Source organism: Heptranchias perlo, chromosome 28, assembly GCF_035084215.1.
Source record: "Heptranchias perlo isolate sHepPer1 chromosome 28, sHepPer1.hap1, whole genome shotgun sequence".
Lineage (NCBI taxonomy): Eukaryota > Metazoa > Chordata > Chondrichthyes > Hexanchiformes > Hexanchidae > Heptranchias > Heptranchias perlo.
This window is the reverse complement of record NC_090352.1, coordinates 29,806,413-29,828,325: the sequence shown is the minus strand read 5'-3', so window position 1 is coordinate 29,828,325 and position 21,913 is coordinate 29,806,413. Positions and strand designations below refer to the sequence as shown.

At 40.5% G+C, this 21,913-nt stretch overlaps 1 protein-coding gene and 1 long non-coding RNA gene across 2 annotated transcripts; one reads left to right on the top strand and one right to left on the bottom strand.

Moving 5' to 3' along the window:
• Nucleotides 1-11,998: 11,998 nt before the first annotated feature.
• srsf1b (serine and arginine rich splicing factor 1b) lies at nucleotides 11,999-17,361 on the bottom strand. The gene is made up of 5 exons (XM_068008311.1): nucleotides 16,883-17,361; nucleotides 15,792-15,985; nucleotides 15,535-15,707; nucleotides 14,314-15,072; nucleotides 11,999-13,449 (listed from the first exon to the last, which is right to left on the bottom strand). Exons 1-4 carry the CDS (start codon nucleotides 17,077-17,079, stop codon nucleotides 14,878-14,880), a joined length of 759 nt encoding a protein of 252 aa, XP_067864412.1. The 5' UTR covers nucleotides 17,080-17,361; the 3' UTR covers nucleotides 11,999-13,449; nucleotides 14,314-14,877.
• Nucleotides 16,638-20,044, top strand: LOC137344990 (uncharacterized). Its single transcript, XR_010968528.1, has 2 exons — nucleotides 16,638-17,006; nucleotides 19,732-20,044. It is a non-coding gene; the product is annotated as an uncharacterized lncRNA (long non-coding RNA).
• The last annotated feature ends 1,869 nt before the right edge of the window (nucleotides 20,045-21,913 follow it).

Below are 21,913 nucleotides of genomic sequence, written 5' to 3'. Positions count from 1 at the left end.
GGTAGTGAACAGTGAGGAGGATAGTGATAGACTTCAAGAGGATATAGACAGGCTGGTGGCCTGGGCGGACACGTGGCAGATGAAATTTAACACAGAAAAATGCAAAGTGATACATTTCAGTAGGAAGAACAAGGAGAGGCAATAAAAACTAGAGAGCACAATTCTAAAAGGGGTACAGAAACAGAGATCTGGGGGTATCAATGAAGGTGGCAGGGCAGGTTGAGAAGCGATTAAAAAAGCATATGGGATCCTGGACTTTATAAAAACAGGCATAGGGTACAACAGTAAGGAAGTCATGATGAACCTTTATAAAACATTGGTTCGGCCACAACTGGAGTATTGTGTCCAGTTCTGGGCACCGCACTTTAGGAAAGATGTGAAGGCCTTGGAGAGGATGCAAGAGATTTACCAGAATGATTCCAGGGATGAGGGACTTTAGTTATATGGATAGACTGGAGAAGCTGGGGTTGTTCTCCTTGGAACTGAGAAGGTTTCGAGGAGATTTGACAGAGGTATTCAAAATCATGAAGGGTCCGGACAGAGTAGATAGAGAGAAACTGTTCTCGTTGGCGGAAGGGTCAAGAACCAGAGGGCATAGATTTACGGTGATTGGCAAAAGAACCAAAGGTGACATGAGGAAAACCGTTTTTACACAGTGAGTGGTTAGGATCTGGAATGCACTGCGTGAGGGGTTGGTGGAGGCAGATTCAATCATGGCCTAAATACTTGAAAGTAAAAAAAAATTGCAGGGCTAAGGGGATATGACGGGGAGTGGGACTCGCTGGATTGCTCTTGCACAGACCTGGCGTGGACTCGATAGGCCAAATAGCCTCCTTCCGTGCTGAAACCTATGATTCTACTGTACTCATTCATTGAGACTTACTGACCGAGTCTAAATGTTTTTGATTAATTCACATTTAAGTCAATTGGTTATCTGATTGATAGCTTAATAGTTAAGTTCTCACTTCAACATTCACTAGTTTTGCCCCCTGGACACAATACTCTCATGTGACATTTTCTGGTGTGACACATTTGTAAAGCAGGATATATAATAAAACACACTGAACTTAAAATAAGTACAACAGACACTGGAGAGTGGTGCAGCACATATTAGCTCTACTATGTTTCTGCCACGACGGCACAAAACAGCCTAGGAGGGGATGGAAAACAGAAGAAAACAAGTAGCTTTTTAAGAAGGAAATATTTTTGCGTAAAGATAGCTGTAGTTGGAGACAGTGATAGCAGAAAACTGGCTCAAATTAAAAATCACCCTGCGTATCTGAGGGTACAGTCCTGGTTTTTAAATACCACTTTTTCCCTTCCTTTGTAACACTGCTGTAACTGCATTTTTGCAACACTAAATCAAGCCAGAATCTCTTCACCTACCTGCTGGTTGAAAGGGATGCATATCACAGCAGTAGATAAGCTGGTGTGATATGCTTCTGTGTTCCATTTTTAGCATGTGTATATTAAGAATAGTACACACTGGGTTAATTGTGGCTGTGAACTGGTTTGTGCAAAGCATAGGAAATGCACATTATGTTAAGGCAGACAAAGTTCAATTAATATGCATCAGAGCGATGGTTTCCATGAAACAAAATACATTTTCATGTAGGTTGATTGCAAAGGCTTTTAGTTCCATCTATCACAGATAGATCAAATGGGGAAACAAACATCCTTACCACTATCAAGGGATGAATGTTCATCTAAAGTAATTAAGAGGACACATAAATGTCTATTATTTCACTATAATTTAAAAGGGGGTTGGATTATACTTTTGTGGGTAAGCTTGTCTGAGCTTCTGTTGAAAGTCTAGAAAGCGAGTGGCGTCTTTATTATTTTATGTATTGAGGATTATGAACTGTATGATTCAATGTTTTGTACAGTATACTGTTCATTTACATCTTATTTAAATAAACTATTTGTTGGTCTGACTCAGTCTTATGACAACGTATATTATGTCTGCTTTTTGAAGAGAGCAGAATCACCTGGTGGCACTATACTTCTTGTAGCCACTGTACAGATGAAGGGTTCTCTGTTTTGGTCCTTAGGTTTTCCTATCATTTACCTAGAACTTGAGCAGGTTAACACATGCTCAGTATCGTACAGGACATGAGGTCTACTTACGCGAGTGGCTGATGATGCTGAACCAGAGAAAAAATAACTTGAAAACATGATAGCTAGGTTATAATTACAAAGTATTGAGATTATTTGACTGAAAGCTGAATACATTCTCTTCTGCGTAGTAAACTAGAAAAATGTCAGTGTTATATTGAAAGTTTGAAACTGCATTCTGGTCTCCAGATGACACGTACAAGAAATACAGTTAACTACCTTCTTTTATCAGCAGCTAAAACTAATCATGCACTACAAGGTCACTGGAGTTCAAATTACCACAGGACCACAATGGGAACAAAGGCAGCTACAAGACAACAGGTGGTGCTGCTCTTCACGAAGCTAGCAAACCCATAATTTAACTTAGAAAAACAAAATAAACATGCTTTATTTAAAAATGTGAATTATTTGCTGCAAGTCAATGTATAAGACATAAATGGAATTTAGGCAGTCAGATTTTCCTACAAAATATTCCTACAAATCTGTGCAATTACTTTACAAAATGTGGAATTTTCTAAGAAAAGTTTTTTGATATTGTACATTTCACTACACCCCTTGAGATTTACAAATTCGTTTGCAAATGTTGCACAGCTGATGCATATATTTTGAACGCTGTCTCTTTTGAGTATTTAAAGTATCAGTACTTAAACTTAATTATAAGAAACAGAATATTTAGTGATTGTTTGTTATGTTCTTGGAACAAAGTCATCCTGCTGTGCCTGGCTGTGCCAAATGTAAAAGCCAGTATCAGGGTGTCCTTGTTATACAATTTGGGTCTGCTGTGGATACAGACACTCTTGGGTTTCGTGGCATCCGTCACTTCTGTAAGTGGTTTGACAGTGCAGAGTTCCCTCAGTACTGCACTGAAGTGGCAGCCTACATTACGTCCTCAAGTCCTGGAATGGGATTTCACTCAGATGTGAGTGCTACCACTGAGCCAAGGTTGACACCCAAGGCCACTTACAACAGTGATTACACTTCAAAAGTATTTAATTGGCTGTGAAGCACTTTAGGATGCCCTGTCGTCATGAAGAGCCTCCCATTAAATATTGGGGAGACGGAAAACCAATGTCTTTGGTCCCCATCGTGAACTTTGTTTCCTAGCCACAGACTACGTCCCTCTCCCTGGCCACTACCTGAGGCTGAACAGATCGTTCACAACCACTGCGGCCTATTTAACCCGGAGCTGATCTTCTGTCCCCATATCCTCTCCATCACCAAGACTGCCTAATTCTACTTCCGTAACATTGCCCATCTCAGCTCATCTGCTGCTGAAACCCTCATCCATGCCTGTTTCCTCTAGACTCAACTATTACAATGCTCTCCTGGCTGGCCTCCCACCCTCCATAAACTTGAGCTCATTAACATTCTGCTGCCCGTACCCTAACTCACATCAAGTCTTGTTCACCAATCACCCCTGTGCTTGCTGACCTACACTGGCTCCCAGTCCGGCAACGCCTCAATTTTAAAATTCTCACCCATGTTTTCAAATCCCACCATGGCCTCACCCCACCTTTTCTCTGCAACCTCCAACAGCCCTACAGCCCACTGAGATCTCTGCGTATCCCTGATTTTCATCGCTCCACCACTGACGGCTGTGCCTTTAGTAGCCTAGGCCCTGAGCTCTGGAATTCCCTCCATAGATCTATCTGCCTGTCTCTTCAAGACGCTCCTTAAAATCTACCTCTTTGACCAAGCTTTTGGTCACCTGTCCTAATATCTCGTGGCTCAATGTCAAATTTTGTTTGATGACGCTCTGGTGAAGCATATTGGGACATTTTACTACGGTAAAAGCACTATATAAATGCAAGTTCTTTCTTTAGTGTCTTATCTATATGGAGGTTGACTCACACTGCTCTGTATCTACTTGTACAATCTTTGGGTTATGCTATTGTACAAGTAGATACACAGCAGTGAGAATTGTGGAAGCTTATTTTAACCAAGTTTTCAATATCCCCTTCCTGGCTCGGTATCCATTTTCCATACACTGAGGAAGCTGCTTGGTATGCTTTTTAGATTAAAGGCACTAAATAACTGAAGCTACTTGAATGTCTTAGCATCTCCCCAAAACCTTAACTTTTGATCAAGTCCATGACTGTGAGCTGAATACATATCTTGCAATCTGAATAGGTGCAATCTGTACAATTTCCCCGTATGCATCGGGAGCATTTTGAGTGCAACTGGTAGGATGCTTCTCTTCAGCCACTAACAGCATCTGTTTGATTATTTTTCAACATTTGAAGATAAGCTACAGAGCAAATTTCTAAAGCTTTTTTTCAGGTAAATTCACGCAAGATCTATTTCAAATATGACTGCTAATTTACAGACCTACGGCTGAAGAGAAGCATCCTACCAGTTCCGCTCACTCACAAAATGCCACTGACGCATGCTGGGATATTATGCAGACTGCACCTGCTCAGGCTGCAACATATGTATTCAGCTAACAGTCCTGGATTTGATCAAAAGTTAAGGCTTGGGAGAGATACTAAGACATTCAAGTAAACAGCTTTCAGTTAGTCAGTGCCTTTAATGTTTAAATTCTAATTTGTTTCTCAAAATTGTCTGGTTAATAGCATTTCAGCTTGTGCTTTTGAAAATGGAGTTTTCAATTAAACTACTAAATTCAAAAATAAGTCACATTTGTTCAGTCGCTGTGGAGTTGAAAATAGTTGAAAGTAGCCATGCAAAGTGTTTTTATATAGCAATGTGAACCATTTTGTTCTCTGCATTTTATCCAAAAAACATTGGGACTCTTATCTCTGGTAAAAGTTCTCTGATGCTGGCAATGTTTATGATCAATAGGTAGACTGGCCATTTAGAGGATGGTGATTACAAGCTCCAACTCCTTTCACCCACTTTGCAAGAGATGCACAAATTGTTGATACAATATTTTCAATCATGAAATTTCATGTTAAAGTAAAGGAGCCACATGTTAATTTACCAACCCAGAGAGGCAGACACAGCAAGTTGAATCTGTTTATTTAAGGAAAACAGTATTTTTCCAGGAACCAATCATGAAACAATTAACTCATTTCCAGAGATTAGAAATTTACAAACACATCTCCCAGACTACCCCCTGCCTTGTCAGGAATCCATCAATGATCCAAACTCCTCATTCCATCCCAGTTCTGGCAAACCCAAGACATGTCCACAGTGCTGCCAAACTACAGGACTGTCTCCCCCCAAATGCTAACCCACCACCTCTACCCCACTGCTGCCAAATCCCAGGACTATCCTCTAGTGCGATCAAAACAAATGACTTATCCCTCCTTGGTGCTGCTAAGCACCAAGTACCTACCTCCAACTGACACATCTTGCATATATCCTCGGCTTTAAAAAGGATCAAAAGTTGTATGTAAGGGAAAATAGATATTAAAAAAGCCCAATTTACCAACATAATGAAGAAAATTGGATTGTTTTCACAGAAAAATGAACATTCCTGGAGTTCAATCGCTAAAAGTTTAAAAATCCCAAATTACACATAATAAAAAACAGAATTATTCAATCACCATACATCAGTTGCCCTGGTAATAGTGTTTCATGGCATATAACCATGGCGTTATAAAACAGTGTATCCTTCGACTCACCATACCATGGGATATCTACTAGTAATATTGTAATATTAAGTTTTATGTACAGTAGGAACTGTGTGCTTATAAAAGGTGACATTGCATTCATTTTGTTGTGCCTGACTATTGGGTTTAAAGTAGTGAGGTTTAAATTTCCCTTATTTATCTCAGTTCTCCCAGATAGATGGCACTATATTCCACAGCATCGTTCCCCCCACTCCACTTCACAATGGTCACCTCCCGCAATGTCAGCATGCAGTCCTAGCATCATCCATTGGCAACCACTGTCCCCACCCAACCGTCACCAGCAGCTTCAAAAAGGTACCCACTGCCCTCCATCCCTGTCCAGATCCTTTCCCTGACCGATACCTCACACCTTCCAGCACAGAATGTGGCTTGAGGACCAGATCAGTCTCCCTACCCACCGACTGCTGCTTGAAAAAAAAACCCTGGCCAGATCCCCACCTCCCTGACCAACACGTCACACCTACCACTGACATAAGGATGGGGGAGGGGAAAAAGAGAAAACAAAAGAAACCAGAATAGGAAAGATAAACACAATCAGGAGATAGAGCAATGCAAGGACAAGTAATGAAACATGCACATCTTGCATTTGAATGAGCAGCAACACTGGTTTGTAATAAATCCTTAATTTATATAGCACCTTATCATATTGAAATATCTCACCAAGTTGTTTTACTCAAGTCTACCACATGGTCTACTTGAGTACCATTAAAAAGGTAGCCAATGTTCATTCCAATATGAAATAGCCCCCTTCTTCATGCCAGCTGCAATAGCACATGTAGCACTTCATAGTAATGACTTCCACTAATTAAAACGGCCATTGATAAAAGCCATGTTAACAAAAGAAACTTAACTAAATGAGACATTAAGGTCTGTGGCTGAGTAATCATCTAAGACAAGGCTAAGTTTATTTTCTTTCAGAATTGATTGCACTTTCTCTCGCAATATTTTATCTCTAGAAGTGCATTTCAGCATTGTGATTCATGTACTTATTCCTTAGTGCTGGCTGGCTATCCACTCTTAAAGGGATGCCCAAGCATTTTGACTTCAATGGTGACACTTGCATTCCATATGCCACATATGAAATTTAAATCCATGTTCCCATTTATCTGCCTATTTCTAACAGCTTAGATGTTCAGATTACAATTTATCCACTAATGACAGCTCTTTCAAAGGCCCCAAATTCAAACACAACAAACCAGCAAGTAAACATGAGTTCAAAGGCTGGAGTTTGTCGGGTTTTTACTGCCAGGGTTTGGAAGCAGTTTAGGCACCCCTGCCCTATTACTGAATAACCCTCAGCCAACTGTTCATTACACATTAAGTTCACAATCAAACTGCTTACAAGCTGCAAATCTTCAATGCGCTTATAAATTGAACTCCTCCAGCATCGTTGTTTAAAAACATTATGGGATCCAACACACCAGGTATCAGTCTACAGCAGAACCATGTGCAGATTTTATTTCTTGGAGTTTCTTTGGTATTAGAATGGAAGGAATAGGAGTCTATGTAGTGGAAGGAATAGGAGTCTATGTAGTGGAAGAGCAAAGATTAGTCACAAAAACTTATCAAGTGATAATACGAAATTAAACATTTTAACTATACATCATTAATCCAGTTGAGGGATTCAGCCGTCACAAAGTCGCCCAAAAAACCTATAGTTTACGATACGTCTAGAAATTAGATTACGGTCTTAAACTTGAGGGATTGATACTTGTGACTTGTAATTTTCTTCTGAGAAAACACTTACCGTTAAATTGTATTTGTTATTGAAGTATGTAATAATGGGAAATGTATTGTCAATACTGAGAGTAAAATGCCACTATAAAGAACCTCATTTAGAAAAGTTTTTTATGCACAGCCTCTTGACAGCCAAATTATTTCACTCCCTGTGTAGGGTCACAATAAAAAAACAAATTTGGCAAAATTGATGGTTGCTGGTGCCCACAGAACCATACCCCAGCATCAGTTGCTGCCTGCAGAAGAGTAAAATTGGGGTACAAGGAAACTCAGTAGACTTGAAATGCAGCATTTCAAAAGAATAGTAATCACAGAATTTATTTCATACAATGGATATTAAAATCTAAACCGCTACTCAAAAGTGATCGTGGGACTGTTACTAATTGTTGCCACAAGGCAATGTTGCTTGCAAGAATATAAAATTTTGGTTTAAACATTTAACAAGGGCCCCAACAATTCACATTCTGCAGCATATCTGTCCAGGTTTAGGACACCTCACTGTATTTTTCCCAAAATGCACTGCATAACTTGTTTACAACACAGGCTGCCACTTAACCAGCTGTTTTACCTAGCCAGAAGAGAAATTGCAGCAGTTTAATAAATCAGGATGGTGGCAAATCAAAAGTCTTTTAATCCCCATTGCAGCTTGCTAAACCCCATGCTTATATTTACACTTGATTTTTTTAAGGGATCAGCTGAAGTCAACAGAATTACACATCCCCACTTTTGCACTTCTAACTGTAGGCAGTGTGCAAGGTGTCAAATGCCCAGACACTAAAGAACTGCAAACCAGTGGGGATCTGAAGATTGAGGATTTCACCTCATTATTTGTAATCTGAACACCAGGTATTGGCCCCAAAATAGCCAAAAAGCTGGGCAAAAGGAAAATTGCCTAGCTTACAGATTCCAAAAAAAGGGTCTTTGGCCTCTCCCAGGCAATTTTGGCAGTTATGTCAGCTCCAGCAATTCTTAAAAATTTATATAAAGTAACCCCCCTGAAAACATACCATTCTAAACTGGATTCTTCTGAAAATGGCAAGAAATCTTGGAATTTCAATAGTAAAAGATCAAAATTTAACAGTAGATATAACACGAGTCAAATTCTGCAATTAATCTCAGGGCTCAGACATTGTTTAAAAACGTTCATTCATCGAACCTTCTGAACCCAGAGATTATATATCAGTCTAACTCACTACTAGGTATCCATTCTAGATGCATGTGCTTCATTTCCTGGCAATCAACTGCTGATTATCACTCAAACGTGCAGTGATTATGTCACAATTGTTAATCCTTCAGTTTTGACGTCATCACGCATCAACTACATGGAGCATAATGGCCATCACCATCCATGATACCTGCAAAAAAAAGTCCCAAAACATAAAACCACAGTATATATTATACTAAAATGCCTATACTGGAGCAATTCAAAGGCAACAATCTCAAATTGAAAAGCCAGTTATAAATGCTTCAATAAGATTACTGCCTCATCACTGGCAATTCTTCATTATTTACCTAATCCCCTTCCCAAACATACCTTACTCGCACTTAATTGTGCTCCATATAGAACAAAATAAATCAAGCTTTCCCGTTCCCTCCCCCCCCCACCGGGTCAAGGATTAGTATTGGTCAGACTGCTTGGAGTGGAGAACAAAATGCACACAACTGTATAGGATTTTGAAGAACCCCAGGAACTAAGAGGAGACTGTCCACTCATTTTTCATTTATTGATCCTGACAGCCAAAAAAAAGGATTTTTATTCCATCAGCCAAATGCTAGAATTGAAAGAACTACTAATCCACTGCCACCTAAAATCATCCCAAGTCACTGATTTCTTTTCACACTACGGGGAAATGTTACATTGTAGTATATGAACGCATCTCCAAGAATTGTAAGCTGAAACCAATACCCTCTCCAACATGGCTGTATTTTTTTCCCCCAAACTTCAAGTTAGAAAGTTTCTATAACAAAATTGCTTTCGTAACTAATTGTTCTTGCACTGGAGATTTGAAACAATTTCACATCTTTCTCTTCAGTCCAGTCATACTCCTGAACAGGAAACAATAAAGGAAAGTGCACTTCCACATCATACAAGTCCTGAAGCCAAATTCTTATATAACAGCACCATGCAATTATAGGCCATCCTAACTAGAGATTGGGGCTGTTGTTGTTAGAATAGATATGGGTGATTTGTTTAAAATTAAGATAAAAGCAGGCCATTTCCAGTGGTTGAAGGGTCCAGAATGAGGGGGCATAGATACAAGATTAAATGCAAGAGATTTGGGACACAAAGCAGGAGAAACTTTTTTATAGATGGTTGAGAAACTGTGGAATGCAGGGGCCATATCAACTTTTTAAGAGTAAGATAGATAAGTGGCTGAAAATAAAAGGATGTGGGATTAGGGATACTGCTCGTGTGGAGGATAAACAGACTGAATGGGCCAAACAGCATGTTGTAATTTCTGTAATTTATCTCTGCTGTCAAAATCCTGCAATTCCCTACCTATCATTATTATGGAAACATTATTGCCATAAGTAAAGGGAGGACAAGGTTTCTAATTGAATGCTTGGAAAAGCATAAGGAATGGAGCTGGCATTAGCTGACAATAATAGACCAAACAGATCACAGGTCCAAATGTTTATTTTTCCCAAACCAATTGCAAGATTTATTTTCCAGATGCTCCCAATGCACTAATGCAACAGGACAGGATCTTACAGATGCTTTAGTTCCAAGAAGAATTTGGACAAGCAGTGGGAAAATTTCATGCCAGAGCTTCCATGCTAGGACAAGATTTATACCTCCAATTACATTCACAGCTGTGGATCAATTCAGATTAACTATCAAGATCAAGACTTCGCTGCTTCATAAGGGATCACAGTGGCCATTTTAAGTGGATGGGATGTTTTGGGGATCACCTGACTGAGGCAATTAGACAAGTTCTCTGATATACACAGATGGTCACAACAAACTCGAGGCACCCAACAGAATCCGTTCCAATGCTTCATTCACATTAGTGATAATGTACATTCTAATCGCAACCTCCATTTCTTTCCCAGATGCCTCATTTACTGTATGGAATTTTTCTTCCCCCTCCTAGGAGAAAGCCGAGTCAGGTTAGTCAATCAACAATTCACTCCCCATGTCCAATATGGGACTCAAAGATGTCAAGATGAGAAGAAAGTTGCAGTAAAATAAATGTTCCATAAATATCTTTGGGTAGCTTAGCCATTTGGAGTACTCAATTCACTAAGCCTCATTTTGTGGTTTGACCTCAAAGTACCAAAAACTACAATTTTAAGAGGTGGTCTAAAGCCTCAGCCTTAAAAACACCAGGAATCCAGTCCTACCACTTTGATCATGTATTGCAAGTATACAAAATATACTTGGCCATATATTTTAAAAGTAGTTGCAGGCATGTAGAGTAAAACTGATGACAAAAACCCCAATGCATCCCATCCACTTAAAATATGACCAGTGATCCCTTGCTGCTTCCAGAGCTTTCTTTGAATCACTACTTGTGCAATACCTGGCTTTATCTCAGATTATACTTATGATTTCTCCTCATACCTAAGTGACCAATGTGTGTGAGACATAAAACACGTCAGTTAGGTCAGGTTCATAACAATGCAACAACCCCATAAAGTGAGAAAAACTGATCAAATTATGTGTATAAAAATATAGGTGAGCAAAGTGTCCTTTTGTAATAAACCAGACAAGACATTAGCAAGAAATTTCACAGCACAGCTAAATGCAGGCTCACAATTCATGAACACCAGCCTAAAATAATTTCATCCTAGGTGGAAACTTAACTGCAGCATAACGATGACAGGAGTGTACTAATGTGTCGTGTCACTTTCCACTTTAATTACAGAGCAGCACTGAAAGCTCAGACAAGTCTATGCTATGTACTTCAGAACTAGAGAATGTGCAATCACAAGAGAAAGGGGGAAAATGAGAAATTAAACTCAGCATTTTAGGTTAAGGAATAATCATTAAGAAAATGAAGCACTGTACACCTGGGCTGTGCAATGACCTGTGAATTTCTTATACTAACCATCTAGAGGCTAAAACAAACATGTTGCTGCTTTAACTAGGTGTAGTATAGTCCAGCTGTATTACTTGACATTAAACTGGCACATATTTTTGGACACTTACCAACCAGATGGGCAGAGCATGCAGCTTATGCAGTGTACTACTGACTGAATGCACAAAGCCATGAGGCGCTAGTCAGGGATGGTACATGGCACAGGAAGACAATTTTCCTCATATGTATATAAATTTCAGTATCCATTTAAGTTTACAAATTACAGTAGTCTATTCACTTACCAGAATATTCAGGCTACCAAAATCTGCTATGCAAATTAAATCACAGGTGCCATGGATCAATGAGCAAACTTGTTTTGTTTCAAACAGCAATGAAAGGCCAAAGTGCAGAGCAGAAATGATGGAAATGGTCATCTCTACTAGGGGAAGAATGTGCCATTTGCAATACTTGACATGGGAAATGTGTAGATTAGGATCAGAGGATAGAAAATACTCCACTGCAATGAAATGTGAAAAAAACAGCAACAGCTTTGTTGATCCTTTATTAAAATTCACAACATTCTTCGGCTCACTGTGTTTAGTCATTACACTCATCAGGTACGTGCTATCTAATGTCTCAGGGCGAGTTTTGGGGGAAAATAAAATAGAAATGTCTGCACTGTTGAACATACAAAATACAACAAATGATGCTAACCACAAGATGTCTCTACAGTACTTCAAGTAAGTGCTTTGGGGACAACTAGTGGCATCACATCACATTCTACTTTTCCTTTCTTTTAACAAAAGTAATCATTTTCTGCAGCAAAAAAGATGAATATCAACCCAAATAAATCCAAAAACTATCATCCCTGGCTTTAGTTTTAGAAATCAGCATCCACCTAGCAATAGATCTGTTTGTGAAAGACAATGTAGGAATATGCTTTACCATGTTCTAGTATGCTTGAGGTAAAGAGCATTTGATTATTTTTTTAAAAAAGGTAAAATTTAGGTCCAATTTAGTTATGGAATTATACAAAACTGATGTGGATTATCTTGATTTTTCTGTTAGTTGCTCCATTTCAATTCTGTCCCTAATTAAAAAGCCAACCAGGAAACTAACGGCAGATACCAGCATGACAAACTTAAGATCAATACATCATTACATATGGGGAATCCTTGTCGATTAACCAAACAAAAATTAGGATATAGGAATTTGCATAAGCAATGTGGCAATACAACTTGTAAATGGGAATATATAAAATGCAAATCATTTACAGCATTTTGTTGTGAACAGTTTTAGGATTACTTCTTAAGATTCCTCACAAATTACACAAAATGGCAGCCAAACACCTGTTCACAAAATAATCACAAACTCAAACATACAATTAAAAAAGAATTTATTGTCAAAATGGAGGTTAAACATTAAAGCTATGAGTAGAAAGTAATCCTTTTGGGCCAAAAATTAATCAATTTTATCTATTCCCTTAATTTTAGTATGCACAGCCAATTCAGATTCATTTTTAACAAAATACCCCATAATAATAGTTACAAAAAGTTAAGATATCACCCTCCTTAAATTGTTACCAAATCCTGAATGCCGAATCCATCCAAGGAGATTGCTCCAGCGTACCTCTCCCGGTCCTGGTTTCACTCCGTTTACGAAAAAAAAGGCAAAAAAAAGCCAATCCCACGGGGCATCCATTGGACTCCAACTGACAAAAATAAAAGGGAAGACTTTCTGGAATAGCCAATTATGGGTATGAGGGGAAAAACAAAAAAGAGAACACAACAAAAGAAAAACAAAAAAATCCACAAATACGCGGTTTGATTGGGGCAGGAATCCACTCCTACAGCTCCTGGTAATATGATCCCGCTCCATGAATCCATGTTATGATCCTCCCTATCCTATCCTCACAATGAATTGAATCCAAAGATCCAGCTCCAAGGATTGGGATCCAATGAGCCCTCTCCAATCCAAACCTTTAATAACCAGCAAAACCAAAAAAGGAGGCAAACGTTAGATACAATAAACAACAAGGTTTATATGGGATGGGACAGTTATAGCTGTCATCTGGCCATTATTTACAGATGTTTTGACAGATGAACAGCATAAACTGCATCCACATCCCCACAGTCAATGTGAAAGCTGTTACATATTTTAACAAGAAACTTTATTCCACAATACCATTAAAAATGACAACTTACTATTGTAGTTAAGTATTCACTAACCCAACATCATAGCAGTCCACTAACGGGCACACATGATAGAGGCCATACATTCAGCATACTTAACTACATTAAAGTATGTCCATAGATACTGCTTAGTTTATTTAGGATGTACATGAAAGAAGGAACAAGATGTTGGACTAGTGGATATCAATTCAAGCCCTGATAGCATTACTACACACGCACTTCAGTTAGCACAAAATTTACTGGTGCAGTATTTACTTTCATTGACACCTTCATTTCTAGTTACCATGTGAAATCTAGTAATTGAGTTGTACTGTACATGTAATTCACCACTTAACTGCATTACAAACTAGGTTGATGAATTTTTGATCCAGGTAACCAAACTGTGCTGAAAGACAGCCATTTTACTTTTTTTTTTAAAAAAGTGTTTTTTTTTAAAGTTTTAATCAATAGGACTTCTGTTCAAAATGGTGAAAACCAATGCCAGACTAGTCACACAGAACATGCAAGCTCAGCAGTATTGATGCCGCACAGAACTTCGTAACGCGGCACAGTAACACCATAGTTCATGGATTATACAACCATTTGTACAAAAGAGAAGCACAACTTCAATACTGCCAAGTTTAATTGTGACAATAGCACTTGGAGTCATACCATTGCCTCCATAAATGATCAGATTCCTCCTCCTCCTCCAATTAGACACGATTTGACATTCCTAATATGACTGAAATGAGCTCCACAATCCTTTAATCCAAAGAATGCTTAATCCATCCTCAGTTGAGATATGTCTATAGGAAGATACATGAAAAGGTAAGATAAGGTACAACACAAGGTTTTCACAAAAATGTCTCACAACAGTCCTATCTACATAACCTCCTACAATTCTTACATTAGGATTTATTCAATTCAAATGAAGTCAACTATAAACATTAACAAATTACTGCAACAGTTTACTGTTAATCCAAGTCATGTTGACACCATTTTGAAAGCTTCCCAAACTCCAAACCTACTCTTGTCTATACAATTATCAGACCTCAATGACATAGGAGGGAATGTTAACAACGAAGAGAAGCAACCCTCTTAATATGGATATCAATTTAAATTGTGTACTAAACTTGAATAAAACAAGTTAACGTGGATTTAAAAATAAAGAATCCGTTCTATTTAAGGAAAAGACTGGTGGTGTACTACAAGAAACTCCAGCAATGGATTTACGATCTAGCTACGCGAGCGTGATCTGCTATGACGGGGCGAGTAGCGGGGAGATCCTCTGCTTCGTCTGGGAGAGTAACTACGGCTTCTGCTGCGACTTCGGCTACGGCTTCTGGTTCGACTGCGGCTACGTGAACGAGATCTTCCATAGCTTGGACTTCTTGGACCATCAACTTTCACACGGATATATGCTGTTTCTCCCTATTGAATACGTGAAGAGAAATGTTCACTACTTTCAAACGTTATTCAGGAAAGCCACCGAATAAGGCTAATACTACGTTAGTTTCTTCTCTGCTGAAAAAGTTTACCTCCTTAGGTCACTAAATGGTGAATTTTCAACCAGAATAGTTTCTCTTTCAATATATGGTACAGTAAAGATTGTTGGAATATAATTACTAACTTCCTTCTTTAAGGCAGAAAATGTGGTTTAACCTTAAAACTCAGAACAGTGTATTCACCCATACAAAGTTAAAAATCAAATGGACCTTTACCCACCCTTCAGGTAGTGTCTTAAGGTATTAGCCATAAACAGAAACTAATTTGCTTGAGCCATTCCTTTCAGTCACTTTCTTGACCACTTTGCCTTACCTGAAGCTCCAAATGAATAGTTAAGTTATGGCTCTTAGTCATCGTCTCTAAGGCTTTCAGAATTAGGTAACCTACCTCGTGAGATCGGAATTTTGTGTTATCCAGTTTTCGCACTGCATAGCTCATATCTTCTTTGCGAACAAACTCCACGACACCAGTTCCATCACGGAAAACATCAGCGTAACATACATCACCTGCTTCCCGCATGTGATCTTTCAAATCCTGCCAACTACCACTTGGAGGAAGCCCTGAAAAGGTCATTTTATAATTAAGATCTTCAAATGTTATTCAAAAATCACATTAAAAAATCATCATTGCGCTTTTTGCCTCACCTGAAACTACCACTCTGTATTCCGAACGCCTAGAGGGGGGCCCGTATCTTCCCCTTGGTGTTTGCCCACCACCACCGCCGCCACCACCACCGCCCCCTCTTCCAGTCCCTCGCCCACTCCGTGGAAATTCAACACGCAGACGGTAGCCATCGTAATCGTAACCATCTCGACCATACACAGCATCCTCCGCATCTCTGAAAGCACAAGAAAATGTTAAAATCCACACAGAAATTCAGACAATGGGTGGTAGAATCGAACGATTTTAAAGGGGTGGAAAACAATGCATATATCCAAAATGTTAACGTCATAACACAAGTTCCGCTGTTAATACGACCTTTGGACGCGTACTGAAATCGACTGAATATATTTTGGGCCGCCATGTGTTGTACAACGTGTTCTGGAAAGTCGAGGATCACAGCGTGTACACGGATCAAATGACAACACAGCCACAAATTGAATCTGCGTGTCACTGAATTCACGTATAATTGAGTTTTTTTTCCCCCGAAACATGCCGTCCTCTCCTGCTTACACGGATCTGCAGCAAAAACCCGCCAAACAAAGGGCTTGCGTGGCGTCGTTTCCTTTTGCAGCAAAATGGCGATCAGATAGATGCCTTTATAAATGCACACGATCAGTTGGTTAAATTCAAGACAAAAACTCAAAACAAGTATATGCACGTTATACTTTGCAAATTGCAGTGCATCGAGGAAGCCGCGCTTTTAACAAGAAAACTCTGCAATGCAAACCGAACCTATCCCAAACCCCAACCGTGCAGAAAATCTGCCACTTACTTTTCAGAACGGAGAGGTCAATTCTTCTCCTAAATCAATAACCGGTTTTGCAAATTAAAAACAAACTGAGCAAGCAGCACACCTTCCAACCAAAACAAAAAAAGTTAAAAGTTGCACCGATTGCAGCCCCCACACGCGGTGCCAGCAAAGCTGAACCCCATGCACGAAGAAACGGCGCTAAAAGTGGCCGAGCGCGTGAGAGACGGGCCGCGGCGCGCCGCGCGCTGTGGGAGAGGGCGGGGGGTGGGGGGGAAAGGGATGTCTGCCTGCCCGCCCGCCCGCCAGGCTGGCCGGCCGTACCTCGGGTCTTCAAACTCGACGAAGGCGAAGGGTGGGCCGCCACGGCGGTTCTTCAGATCGATGTCCCTGATGCTGCCGTACTTGTAGAACACATCTTCGATATCTTTCGTCCGGATGTCCGGCGGTAGGTTGCCTACGTATATTCGACAGTCGTTGTTCCCCGCCGGGCCCCGGATCACGCCGCTGTGGTTCTGCATCCCGTTACCCTCCAGCCCGACGGTTGGTGTGACTTAAAATATATATTAAAAAAAAAGTGTAGATGGAGGTTTTGCGCAACTTAAACGCAGTTTTCTTTTTTTTTTGTAATTTTTTTTTAAAAACACGATTTTTTTTTAAATAATAGAAAAAGAAAATAAAACGCGCTCAATTGATTATTTGAAATGTGCCACAAAGTCTCAGTCTCGCTCACAACCGTCGTCCGCCCCTTTCCGAGATCACAATAAAATGGCGGCCGCTCGACTCGACTCATTCCAAGGAGTGCAACGGGAAAATAGTGCCGGTCACAGCGGATGGCTACACTGGGTGGGGGGGGGGAAGGGAATAAAAGAGTCGTCTTCTTTCATCCAAGCTCTCCAACAGCCGAGGTTATAAACTAGTGTTTGAGATTGTTCTACGCTACTTTAATGCCATCTTACCCTTACTTAAAAAGTGTCTTTCTTTCTCCCCCCCTCCTCCTCCTCCTCTCATTTGGCGTGTATCTGTGTAGGCTAGCGTAATGATACGTTAACTTCCGGGTAGCGTTGCGGCTTTGACGTCACGCGGGTTCGCGCGCTCGGCAGCCCCATTGCGATTTTCTGGGAGTTTGTTTTAAAGTCGTTCCTCCTCCCGCCTCTCCTCATCATCTACCAAGTTACTCACTGGGAATAGTGTGGAGTGGAATTGATTTAACACAGGAAGCTTGAAATGATCCGTGTAGAGCTATGCTGAGTTTCTAAAGTGTGGAAAATGTTTTCAATAATATTGTAGTTTAAAACTGGGCTGAGATATAGCAGGGAGCAGAGCTGTCAGCATGAAAGCACTGCCACAGGAGTGAGAGATGTGCTCCAAACGAGTGAGACAGGGCAAAATGAGTTATTTTTAAAAAAAAACAAAACGAGTGAATCTCAGTCCCAAACTGATAAGACGCCATATTTAGTTTTTACGCCAACATGCCACTAGTTAGACCACAATTGAATTGTTTGGCAAACATATCCAGAAGATGGCATTTTATGAGCACCCAAAATTTTCACGTGTGATTAAAACGAGGCACCTTTAGCAATTTTCATCTGCATTTTGTGAAGCATCATTTCAGAATATTAAACTTTATAAACCTTTGAAAATGTTTCCACATTTGTAGATCTTACTTTCCGTAGAAAAATAGCATTATGTATTATATTTGCACTTGAAGAATTTTCCGATTCTATAATAAAAGGTGTGACATAATCAAATGGAGCTTGCCAGGTTCCACAATCTTGTGAGTAACCAATACATTGAAAACTGGCTGTTTCTTAATGCCCTTGGGCTCTCAGCCATCGGAAGCCTGGCACGAGCTCGATGGGCAGAATGGCCTCCTCCTGTGCTGCAACCATTCCATGATAAGCCTTACACTGCATGAGATTCCAACATCGAGCTTCCTGACAGCTTAGGGCAAAGGCACCACCCGGTGTTGTACTGAGCCAGAAAGATCCCAGATTCGATTTTCAGTCCCTTCTGACTTCACTGATCTTGCTGATTACCCCTCACGATACCTCCACTGTCTCTGATTTATCAAAGAGCTTGTCTGACATCCAGTACTGGATGAGCAGAAATTTCCTCCAACTAAATATTGGGAAGACTGAAGCCATTGTCTTCAGTCCTTGCTACAAGCTCCGTTCGCTAGCCACCGACTCCATCCCTCTCCCAGGCCACTGCCTGAGGCTGAACCAGACCATTAGCAACCTTGACGTCCTATTTGACCCTGACATGAGCTTCCAACTATATATTCGCTCCATCACCAAGACCACCTACTTCCACCCTCCGAGATCTCTATGCTCCTCCAATTCTGGCCTCATGTGCATCCTGATTTTAATTGCTCCACCACTGGCGGCAATGCCTTCAACTGCTTAAGCCCCAAGCTGTGGAATTCCCTCCCTAAACCTCTCTGTCTCTCTACCCCTCTCTCCTCCTTTAAGATGCTCCTTAAAACCTACCTCTTTGACCTCACCTGTCCTAATATCACCTAATGTGGCTCGTTGTCAAATTTTGTTTGATAACATTCCAGTGAAGCCCCTTGGGATGTTTTACTACGTTAAAAGCTCTATAAATGCAAGTTGTTGTTGCTGGGCAGACAGTGGACAGTGCTGGACTGGCCTCAGTGACCCCATGCTAAGGAGGGGAAAAATCCACTAGGGTTGCCACTTCTGATTGCTATCCTTTGCTGGAAAGTGCACATTAGTAGACATCATCTCAGAACAGGATTGGGTCTGCAGTGATGTTCTCATGGCAAAATTGCTTGCTGACAATTATTGGTCACAGTCATGTGAAAAATGGCTCTTTGGGCAAGGTATTGAGGGCTGCAGCCACCTACGGAACTGTACCCTCAACATGATCAATAAGGATGGCACTGGATTGCCCCAGTGTCATCGACAGAGAAAGAAATGTACAAGTGCCCCCTCATGAGGAGGCACAACTAATAAGAAAGAAAGAATGAACTTGCATTTACATAGCACTTTGCACGACCTCAGAAAGACCCAAAGCGCTTTACAGCCAATGAAGTACTTTATAAGTATAGTCACCGTTGTAATGTAGGGAAATGTGGCAGCCAATTTATGCACAGCAAAGTCCTGCAAACAGCAATGAGATAATGACCAGATAATCTGTTTATTTTTTAGTGATGTCGGTTGAGGTATAAATATTGGCTAGGACACAAGGGACAACTCCCCTGCTCATCTTCGAATAGTGTCATAAGATCATTTATGTCCACCTGCGAAGACAGATGGGACTTCGGTTTAACCTCTCATCTGAAAGACGACACCTCCGACACTGCAGCTCTCCCTCAGTACTGCACTAACGTGGCAGCCCAGATTATGTGCTCCAGTTTCTGGAGTGGGACTTGAACCCACAACCTCTGACTCAAAGGCAAGAATGAGCCAATAATTCCAACATAAAGTCTAATTTGAATAAAACTTATAATCTAACTCATAATATTGTTATTTGTATCTATCACACACTCTATTCCCTGCAGTGTCCACTGATTCCGGAAGGCCCTATGCTCCCTCTCCAGGGCCACCTAGGCACGGACAAGACCACAGAAGAGATGCAGGCAGCCAGAGCAACACTCCCCAGGGGCGGTGCTTGTATTTCAACATGAGGACAGGAGAAAATTGGAAACTTTTTGTTTTAAAAGTAGGGTGTTATCATGTATCATAGATCATAGGAGTTTACAACATGGAAACAGGCCCTTCGGCCCAACATGTCCATGTCGCCCAGTTTATACCACTAAGCTAGTCCCAGTTGCCTGCACTTGGCCGATATCCCTCTATACCCATCTTACCCATGTAACTGTCCAAATGCTTTTTAAAAGACAAAATTGTACCCGCCTCTCCTACTGCCTCTGGCAGCTCGTTCCAGACACTCACCGCCCTTTGAGTGAAAAAATTTCCCCTCTGGACACTTTTGTATCTCTCCTCTCTCACCTTAAATCTATGCCCCCTCATTATAGACGAAATCTATGCCCCCTCGTTATGTGTCTCATGTTTTCAAAACAACACAAGCTTTATGTTAAACTCTTTCATATTCTACTTGTCAAATCTCATTCCTTGTAATGGTCTGAGATTTCCAGCCATTGGCTTTATTATAAAGATAATATGGATATCCAGAATTATTGATTAGGGCAATTATCACAATGAGAGGTTTAGCTAATGACATAAATTGCAGAAGTAAAGCTTAATCACTTCTGAGAGTTCTCTGAATCCTAAGCAGAGATTATTGCCTTACAATGACTCCCTTTTTTAACAAAACACAATGTGCAGTTTTTGTTCTTTCTTTTCGCCCCCAGTTTTCTTTTTTTAAAATCTTCCCCTGAAACCACTGGCTTTTGCTGGGTGTACTGGTCTATGGGAGCTGCATTACCTCACCACCATGCCTGAGCCTGAACAGTGTCAGCAGGCTGTTCAGCTGCAGAAGGCACCAGTAGCCAAGTAAAATTTTGTCCTTACCTAGAGCCCACATTTGAACATTTTCCAGCAGTGATTACTGGTCAGTAGCAGGAATTCTGGCTGTTTTTTCCTCTTCCCAAGCCCAAGGGTGCTGAGGCCAATAACCCAACTGGAAACACTGAGACCATTGAGTACAAGCCAGGATTTCCTTGCAGGCTATTGTTGGATCCAAGGTACAAAATTATTTTTTGTCCTTTTCCCAACACTTTACTGCTCTCCTTCTGAAAGTGTTTACTCGTTGCTAGGTTTCAGTTCCATGCGAGACAGGTGCCATCCAGTATCCTGCCCAAGTGGATATTCTTCATGAGCGGATCAAGACAGTGGGTATTAGCAGACTATTCAACTACAAGGACCATTGCAACCAAGCCCAATTAGGAACATAGAAACAGGAGTAGGCCATTCAGCCCCTCGTGCCTGCTCCGCCATTTGATCAGCTCATGGCTGATCTGTGATATAGCTCCATATACCTGCCTTTGGCCCAAATCCCTTAATACCTTTGGTTGCCAAAAAGCTATCTATCGCACATTTAAATTTAGCAATTGAGCTAGTATCAATTGCCGTTTGCGGAAGAGAGTTCCAAAATTAAGTCATCATCCAATGTTCATACTTATGAAATTCCAACAGGGGTTACTGGATAAAGACCAGGAATGGGAATTCTGGCTGGTTTTTCCATCCCTAACCTATGAACTGACTTTAATGCTCCTACTGCAAATGTGGCTGAGATCAGAAAATTCAGCACACAATGTACAAATATTAATAGTAAATGTTGTCAATAGTCCCCAAAATACTAAGGAAACTTTACAAGCAACAGAATTAAATTAACCCAGGATCACATTCATAGGCACAGAATATGCTC